Source organism: Notamacropus eugenii, chromosome 2, assembly GCF_028372415.1.
Source record: "Notamacropus eugenii isolate mMacEug1 chromosome 2, mMacEug1.pri_v2, whole genome shotgun sequence".
In the NCBI taxonomy this organism is placed as follows: Eukaryota; Metazoa; Chordata; class Mammalia; order Diprotodontia; family Macropodidae; genus Notamacropus; species Notamacropus eugenii.
In genome coordinates, this window is record NC_092873.1 from 28573247 (window position 1) to 28582965 (window position 9719).

A 9719-nucleotide genomic window follows, 5' to 3' on the forward strand; every position below is an offset into this window, starting at 1 on the left:
TTCATTTCCACAATGTTTTGAGTTCCAAATTTTCTCCTCATCTCTCCCCTCCCCCATCCCATAATACTTGGTATTCTGATTGCCCTTTCCCTCAATATGCCCTCCCTTCTATCGCACCCCTCCCTTCACTTATCCCCATCTTCTCTCTTTTCTGGTAGGGCAAGATAGATTTCTATATAACATTAACTATATTTCTTATTTCCCAGTTATATGCCAAACAGTTCTCAACATTCCTTCCTAAAGCTTTGAGTTCCATCTTCTCTCCCTTCCTCCCTCCCCACCCATCCACACTGAGAAGGAAAGCAATTCAATATAGGCTATATGTGTATAGTTTTGCAAAAGACTTCCATAATAGTCATGCTGTGTAAGACTAACTATATTTCCCTCCATCCATCCTGCCCCCTATTTATTCTATTCTCTCTTTTGACCTTGTCTCTCCCCAAAAGAGTTTACTTCTAGTTACTCCCTCCTTCCATCTGCCCTTCCTTTTATCATCCCCCCACATATCCCCGCGCTCATTTGTCCCCCATTCTATCATCGCCCCACACCCCACTTATCACCTTCTCCTCTACTTTCCTGTAGTGTAAGATAGATTTTCATACCAAATTGAGGGAGCATGTTATTCCCTCCTGAAGCTTAATATAAAGAGAGTAAGCTTCACTTTTTCCCTCTCAACTTCCTCCCTTTTCTTCTCAATTGAAAAAATATATTTTTACCTCTTTTATGTGAGATAATTTCCCCCATATCATTTCTCCCTTTCTCCTCCCAATATATTCCTATCTCACCTCTTAATTTTATTTCTATAGATATCATCCCTTCTTATTCAATTCACCCTGTTCTCTCTCTCTCTCTCTCTCTCTCTCTCTCTCTCTCTCTCTCTCTCTCTCTCTCTCTCTCTCTCTCTCTCTCCAGACAAGTGTGAGTATGTGTGGCACAATCTGTACAACTACACAAATACTGAGAAAAGGCTCAAGAGTTACAAATATTATCTTTCCATGTAAGAATGTAATGATTTGAACTTTAGAATGTGCCTTGTGATTTCTGTTTTCTGTTTACCTTTGCATGTTTGTCTTGATTCCTGTGTTTAAAATTCAGATTTTCTATTCATTTCTGGTCTTTTCATCTAAAAGGCTTGAAAATCCTCTATTTCATTGAATACCCATTTTTTTCCACTGAAATATTATCCTCAGTTTTGCCCTTTAGGTGATTCTTGGTTTTAATCCTAATTCTCTTGAATTCTGGAATATTATATTCCAAGCCCTTTGATCCCTTAATGTAGAAGGTGTTAGATCTTCTGTTATGCTGACTGTATTTCCACCATACTCGAATTGTTTCTTTCTAGGTGCTTGCAACACTTTCTCCTCGACCTAGGAACTCTGAAATTTGGCTGAAGTATTCCTAGCAGTTTCTCTTTTCGGATCTCTTTCAGGAAGTGATTGGTGGTTTCTCTCAATTTTTTATTTTACCCTCTGGTTCTAGAATATCAAGGCAGTTTTCCTCGATAATTTCATGAAAAATGCTGTCTAGGCTCTTCTTTTGTTCATGCATTTCCGGTAGTCCATACGTTTTAAATTGTCTCTTCTGGATCTGTTTTCCAGGTCAGTTGTTTTTCCAGTGAGATATTTCAAATTATCTACTATTTTTTCATTCTTTTGGATTTGTTTTGTAATTTCTTGGTTTCCCATACACTCATTCACTTCCATCTGCTCCATTCTAATGATTATGCAACTATTTTCTTCAGTGAGCTTCTGAACCTCCTTTTCCATTAGGCTAATTCTGCTTTGTAAAGCATTCCACATTCCTTTCTCCTTGGCAAAGGAGCTTTTTCATGACCTTTGAAACTGTCTTTGTCATTTGTGGATTGAGCAATTTGGAAAATGCTGCAGCTGGTGGCTCCCTGAAACCTCTTCCATATCTCGTCCCTGCCCCATCATGCCGTCCACCCTGGGCTGTGTGCTACTCTGCATCTTCTGTGATAACACTTTCCTGGTGGCTTTCCAGGCTGTCTTGGGCTGCAATTCTCTGTCCTTTTATGGTTTCTGCTGCTCCAGAATTTGTTTAGTCATACTTGCAAGTATTTTATGGGCTATGTGGGGCGCTTCCACAGCTTCTTCTTTCTACTCTGTCATTTTGACTCTGTCCCCTATCACTCAGGCTGCCTTTATCAGGGACTTGGCCAGGGAGCCCACTAGAGACCATGCTTGCTTGAGAAGGCTAAGAAACACCACTAAATACTCCACATTCTGCAATCTCTGTAGTCCATTTTTACCTAGTTTCTCTGGAAAAGTATTTTAGTCTCTTCACAGAAACTCAAAACTCTGTGGCTTGCTTTTAAGTGGCACGTTGGAATGTGCATGGTCCTGCTTGGAGCTAGTGCCTAGAAGAGCATACAGCCCCCACTCTAAGGTCTGCTGTTGTGGCAATGCTGTCACCCAACACTAGTTCTACTTTTTACACTAACTGTGGTTTCCCAGACACTTGACAGGACAATGTGCCACCCCTCTGCCTTCCTGTTGTCTAGGTCAAGGTGGTTCTCCAGAAAAAAGTAGAGGAAGACCAGCAAATCAACCAGCGGATTCAGGCATTCATGAGGGCGTTAAAGACTGAGAAGGCCAATGTTCACAGCCTCAAGGAGCAGGTATGTGGTTGCTCAGGTGGATGTGGGTGGATGTGGCTACTCCTGCTGCCTCTGAATCTCAGAACAGCTCTCACCAGGGGCTATGTGGTTTTGGTCGTTGCCAGATCTGGAAAGACATATCACAGAGATGGTAGTGTCAAAGGCTTTCTCAGCATCTTTCAAGGAGTACTATTGAAAGGCCTTTTTGTCTACACCAGAAGTAAAAAGGTCTGCTTATTTGCCTGTTCATTTCACAGAAAATGCAACTTAATAGGCTTCTTGGCCTGACTCTTGCTTCCCCTTGCCACAGGTGGCAGCAAGTAAGATCAAAGCCGTTCACAACAAGCTGCATTACAAAGCTGCCACCTTGGAACTCATTGAACTGAAGAAAGAACTGCAGGCCAAGGAGCAGCTGGCTAAGAATCTCCAGGCAGACACACATAGGCTGCTGTAAGTATTGCCCCACTGGGACTTGTCTGGGCTCCGACTCCAGAATTCAAATCTGGCTTCAGGCACTTAGTGCTCTAAACCTTCACCCTCTGTCTGTCTCAGCTGTCTCGACTCTTAAGATGGGGATGTTGATAGCATCTGTTCCAACAAGGTTGTTGTGACGATCATATGAGATGATCATTGTAAAGTCTTCTGCACAGTTCCTGGCCCATAGTAGGTGTTGAAGAAATGTAGCCATTCGTGGTATTATTATTATTACATTCCAGTATCTCCTGAGGTCCAGAAGCCAGAGACACAGGCACAATGTCTTTTCATGTCTGGGTCATTGCCAATGCAGTCTGGGTCATTACCAATGCAGTCTTTCCTGGTTAGACCATGTTTTCCCTTGGACTTGATCTCTAATCAGCACCGGGAGCATGGGTAGGAACAGGAGGGGCTCAGGTTCAGTTTGGCTCCCTTTCTAGGTCAACTTCGAAAAGAAGCTTTTAGCTGATGTAAGGGATAGGCAGTGTTTATGCCAGCATAAAAATGCCTTGGTGGCACACTTGAGGGTAACTAGAAAGGGTACAGTAAATCACCCTTGAAACACATATGGTGTCTGTGACTAGTGCAGACAGCACAAGGTGAGGATCATCAGGCAGATTTATCAGAAACGTGTAGTTATCAAACATCTGTGCTTAAGTGTTTTTTTGGAGTCTGTGTGCTCATAAATCCCTAGTGCTCTGGAACATCACTGTACGTCTTGTATACATGACATTAAGAAAGATGCAAAATACAATACCAGGTGCCATCACTTCTAGACTGGACATAGATTGCTTTATAGCCAAAACCAGTTGCAGATCAGCATAGAAATGCCATTTTTACTTGATATTCTTCTGTCCATCCTTAGGACACAGGAGGAAAAACACCACCGGGAAGTGTCCCAGTTGAAGCTGGAGTTGGCAGAAGCTCAGGCTGAGCTGCAGCAAGGCAAGATGAGCAAGGTAATGCCCCCTGACCTGAGCTCCCTCATGGGGCAGAATACCCTCCCCAGGACAGGTCACGTGGTCATGCTGCAGAGCCTTAGCCAGCAGAATCATGTTCCCTCTGTAGCTGCCAGTTTGTAGTTAGTTAATGTCCCAAGAGGAAGAGGTGTTGTGATGGAAAGATCTTTAGGCCCCCAACAAGTGGCAGGTTCTGGAATTTATCCTGCTCAGGAGATCTGGAATGAAACCCAATCCAGAAAACTGCTCCTGAATGTTTCTGTTCAGAGGCCAGAGGTCCCAGGCATCCTTTGCTTTGGGCCATGGCACGCCCAAGGCTCACTCTGTATGGCGTCTTCCTGCTATGTCTTTAGAGGACTTCCATACGTTTGAGGATGATTGCTGTAATTCATCCATCTGAAATAAATGTCCCAGTAAAATAAAGGTGAAGCCTGATGACCCATTGTACAAGTAACAGTTGCTTATGATGCCAGAAGTGCTTCATGGAAAATCCTCATCTACTGGTTCATATCTAAGGGAGATGATATTGATGATCATGAGTTTGGCAAATTCATATAATCTCCATCAGTTCCCACATGTCAAGTGCTTTACAAACATGAAAATGCAATCCAAATATTAGCTACAACTTGGGGGCCATCAAAACACCAACATTGTACTTGCTGAGTTTGGGGGCCCTCCTGTCAATAACTGGGTAACATTGTGCACATTTAGAAAGCTTGGGTTTGCACACATGTACCATTATTTTATCTCTCTCCCTCCTTCACCCCTGCAGTTTTTCTCTGTGTCTCTAAACGGTAGGCACTAATAACACAAATAACACCTTTGTTTTTCAGAGGAAGGAACTGAAGGGAGAGATCAAATCCTTCCCTGTGACTCCCATTCAACTTCCATCCTGCCCTGTCCCTGCTTCCCTTCTAGAGGAGCTGCTCAATACCCAGCCCACTGTGAGCAAGGAGAAGCTCCACAGCCTGCACATCTCTCTCCACCAACTCAGGTAGGACCTTTTGTTTATCATTTATTATGGTATGTTTGGAACATCCTTTCATGTTACTTATGCCAAATGCACAACAAGTGGATCTGCCAACCTAAAAATCTCTTCCTGCCCTGTGACTGTGCCATGTTGCTTCCTCTCACAAGATAACAAAAGGTTCAGATTTGAACAGGATCACCTATGGACTCCGTCTGCCAACTCACACCTGAAGAAAATTCCCCTTGAACAGATCCCCAACATAGCGTGAGCCTCTAACCCAGGCCTTCCCCACCTGTGGTTCATGGGCCCTGTGCTACCTACCAGAGTATTTCAGGTTTGGCCACTGACAAATTTAGAGGAAAATGTGGAGAGGAAGTCCTTGGACTCATTGCATCCAGCTCCAGAGCCCGAGGGCCACAGGTTGCACAGACCTGCTCCAAACTCTACCAGGAGACCTCCCCTTGTGGGCAGCCCTGGCCAGAGTGGGATATCTCTAAGTGATTTTGTTTTTTCCACTCATCTATCCTTTATTGATACATACTGTGTGTGCACCTAGGATTGAGTATAGGAGATAGAACTTAGCAGAGTCTTACAAACAACTCTAGTATATAGACACACATAATACAGAAAGACAGGCACATTTAAGTTTTAGATCGATTCAAAGGAAGGGAGACTGAATTGGACCATTCTCAGAGGCGTTTTGGATTCTACTCTGCAGAGACTGCAGACAAGGGCTTCCAAGGCAAGGGGAACGGCATGAAAGAAGGCAACACTAAGCAGACTTAAGACTCTAGAGAAGACCAGCTGGCCTCTGATGCCAGGGGAGAGGCTATGTTAATCAGTAGCTAGACATAGAGACAGCTAGTTCACCCTCTCCCTCACCTGCTTGCCTTCTCTCTGAGACTGCTTTCTTCCTCTGTAGTGCAGGACCATTTTAAGCCATGTGAAATGCCTGATGGGGTCAAGAAGAGTAGGACACTACAGAACGTCACAACCCCACATCATCTGGTCAATATTCCTTGTTTTGACCAGTTTAGAGGATACCTTTACATTCTTTTCATTGGAATATCTTTGATTGTGAGGGAGGATGAACAGAAGAAAAGGCTCTCACTTTTAAATTTTAACTTAAATTCTTAAATTTAAATTTTAACTTAAATTTAAACTTCTTAAAAGATTTTATCTCAATGTGGAAATAGAGGATGAAGAAACAAGGATCGGGACTAGGGCTCCAGCTGTATAATCTACCTGAGAGCAGAGAGGCAGTCCCTCCTACTGCACTTTTGTTTTCTTTACTAAGGAGAATCCATTTTATACTGAAATAGCTGCTCAAAAGGAAGATGCGTCAGTTAAGAGAGGTACCTGATTGTCCTTGGCGACTTCAGGGCACGAGGCACAGTTGAGCTCTCAAGATGGGAAAAATAAGGCAGATGTCACTGGTGAGGCCACAAACTAGGATTTGGGGAAAATCATGGAGCACAGGAGAGGACCAAAGGAGGGCGAGTGTCCTGATCTTCTCAAAAGGGAAGAGAGCGAAGTCTGCACATGGAGAATAAGGAGGGTGACCTCTGTTGCTGAGAAATTATAGAGCATGTTATTTAGGGAGTGGCTAGAAAACTGCTAGAAAAGCAGGAAGTGTCAGCGCCTGGTGTTAGCTTTCCCAAAGTCACACCCAGTTCATTTCATCTCCCTTCTTCTCAGGGTCATTAGACTGCTCAGGAAGGGGAATGCTGGAGCTATCCTTTCTCTAGATTGTAGCCAATCATTTGACCAAGTTTCCCATGCGGTCCTTTCCAAAATGAGTGAAGAAAGTGGCTAGAAAGTAATACGTTCAGATGGATTTACAAGGAGATGAAAGACAAGACTGAAGTCGTAGTCATACCTCAGTGACTTAGGCATAGATGGCATGTTTTTCCAAGACAGTTAACACTTCTAACAGTCAGATGCCAAAAGATCTCACATGGTAAAGTTATTAGGTCAAATCTAGTAAGATGAAATTATTTTTGGTCTCTTTAACTAAGAATTTGACAAACATCAACCAATATGACTATTTCTATCAACGATAGAATAAAGAGGAAAAAGAGAATTGTGTATGAAACATGAATCTCTATTATATGTAGTTTGGGTAATTTCAAAGTATGTATTTATTTTGTGTGGCTTACATATGTCTATGTCCCTTTTCTGAACTTGATTCTCTTCTTTGCTGGATGTTCTTAAATTTAAATTTAAATTAAATGTTTTGTAGCTCATTTTTTTTTATTTTTGGAATCAGTATCTTCTTGTTACACTTGCCCCCCAAATATTCATATCCTTCCTTCTAATCCACCCTGAAGAAAACGTAATCCGCCCCCATTCTAACAGACTAAGGTAATAGAAGAGAGGGGGGAATCACACATCTGTTATCACTAAAGACAGTATGATTCTGCAATTATAGTCTGTACCAAGAGGATGGAGGCCTGCTTCATTACTAGTCTTCTGGACTCATTGATTCATCATTGCATTGACCAGAGTCTCAAGTCTTTTGGAGGAATTTCTCTTTACCACATTGCTGTCAGTGTATGTAATTGTGCTTTAATCTGTCAGCTCATATGCCTTCCTAGATTTCACTTCCTTTTATAACTCCGTACTGTGCAGCAACACTCTCTTCCTTTCATATACCATGTTTTCAGTCATTCTCTAATGGATGAACACACCCTCAGTCTTCAGTTCTTTGCTGTAGCAACAAATGCTACCACAAATATTTTGCACGTATCTATTCTTCCCTTCTTCTTTGGTCTCTTTGGAGTATAAAATTATTTGCTAGAATAAAATAATTAAGGATCAAAAAATCTACTTCACTAACAAAGTAGGGGCAGGCATAATTAGGCAGAGATTTTCCTGAAAGAATCTGGCCTTTTAGTGCACTCCAAACTCCAGTTGAGTCAGTAGTGTAATATGGCAGACAAGAGAGCTAGAGCGATCTTTCCTGAAATAAGAAATGAACATACCCAGACCTAGGAAGGCAATCATCTCTCTGTACCTTGCCTCAGTAAGTACACATCCAAAAGGCAGTGTGAAGAGTAAAGTAGAAAGTGTAGTCATAATGATTGGTGGTCTTCAGGCCCTGCCAGCTTATCTAGGGAGGACGAGGGCATGATTAGCTGGGGAAAGAGGATATCTGCAGGAATTGTGGCAGTTTTCAAGTATTTGAAAGGCAGTCACATGGAAGAAAGCTGAGTCCCATGTGTCAGAATGCCAAACAGTGGAATTAGCAAATCACCAGAATTCCAGGTGACACAAAGGGGAATAGGTTTTCTCAAGAGGTGATCAGTTCTCTATCCCAGCAAGTCTTTTTGGAGAAGATATCTAACAGGCCCTAAGGATATTTGCTTTTGGGGGTTCTTTGTCGAAGTTTGGGTTGGCATGTGTGGATGCCTACGTCCTCAGAACTCATAATTTCTGGGGGGGTTTCAAGAGATGATTTTTGATGTATGTGTTGTTGATTGTCTGTGGATAGATCACCTTCGATCCATTAGGGGATGAGTGATTCCTTTGAATATTTCTACGATTGCAAGACATCCTAATTTGACAGATTACGTTTAATGGAGCTATTTAGTCTCTGCTGATTTTGATTCTCTTGGTTATTGGTGAAGAGATAAGGGTGTTTTGCTCTTTTTTTATCTAATTCTATCATATGTTCCTCTTCTCAACAGATAAAAATTCTTGAAGTATGATTTCATTTTCATCGAACTTTGGGTTTCCTTAAGGGCTTAACTGTACGATCTTGCTGCAATTGATGTTAATATATAGTATGAGGTTGAGAACCCAAGTTTATATTCAGCCACATCCAGTTGTTAACGAGGACTTTCTGTTTGCTTTGGAAACTAATATTTCAAATAATTGTGATAGAAAATTATTATAGCTCTTTCTGTTGTTCCCGGGGTTCATTTTACACAGTATTTATTCCTTCGACCTGTTTCCTTTTCTTAAAAGGCAACAAATGGATAGTCTTCAACACCACATGGAAGATCAAACGATCAAAATACATGAATCGATGCCTTCATGGACTCATCGATGGACTGTCACTTAATGGACCTCTCCATTACCTTCCCATCTGCTGCTTCTAGGAAACTCGTAAATTTCATCTTTGCCTGAACCACCCTGTCAACACCCAGCCAGCAGTGAAGCAACGACCCTATATCTGAATAAGCTTTATTTTCCTCCAGAGAAGAGAACATTTCTTTGGGACATTTTACTTTATTGTTCAAATATATACATTGTATATAGTCGGTTGTGTAAAAACAGTAAAATTATAACGATTTAATTGTTGCAAAATCCCATTTTGCAATTTCAGAATTCTTGGATTGTCTTTCTTTTTCTTTTGGCTCATTGTCATGTTTAAGTTTGCTGCTAGAATATCTGGTATAAAGAGATTTAGGGAAGTTGACATGTACTGGTAAGGTTTTTAGAAAAATGATTGGTTTTTTTTAGTATACCTTTCCAACACAAAAGTGCCTACATGACAGGGTTTTATTTTGTTTCCATCACCTTTCTTTCTCAACTATTTGCAAAGGAACATTGCTTCTCTTTCAGTGGGACAAACCTTCCTCTCTCTAGCTGACGCACCAAAGTTCCTAAGTAGCAGTTGGGGTACCTGTCACCAGAAGGTCCATGAAGGACCTTTTGTCCCACACAAGCAGAGAAAAAAGATGGTAAGTGGGAG

The 9719-nt window shown here is 41.8% G+C and overlaps 1 protein-coding gene across 10 annotated transcripts in view; it reads left to right on the plus strand.

Annotated features, from left to right (window-relative positions):
• Window positions 1-9286, plus strand: part of LOC140524814 (golgin subfamily A member 3-like) — a 68302-nt gene extending 59016 nt beyond the window's left edge. For 5 of the 10 annotated variants that reach the window (XM_072639608.1, XM_072639613.1, XM_072639609.1 and 2 more), the window contains 5 exons: window positions 2522-2638; window positions 2928-3067; window positions 3957-4050; window positions 4884-5044; window positions 8990-9284. In XM_072639608.1, the coding sequence (XP_072495709.1) occupies window positions 2522-2638; window positions 2928-3067; window positions 3957-4050; window positions 4884-5044; window positions 8990-9086 (609 nt within the window). In that variant the 3' untranslated portion in view covers window positions 9087-9284. Of the gene's footprint in view, window positions 1-2521; window positions 2639-2927; window positions 3068-3956; window positions 4051-4883; window positions 5045-8989 lie in introns of all 10 variants that reach the window. The other 5 variants (XM_072639614.1, XM_072639616.1, XM_072639615.1 and 2 more) reach the window with 2 other exon arrangements.
• Window positions 9287-9719: the final 433 nt, after the last annotated feature.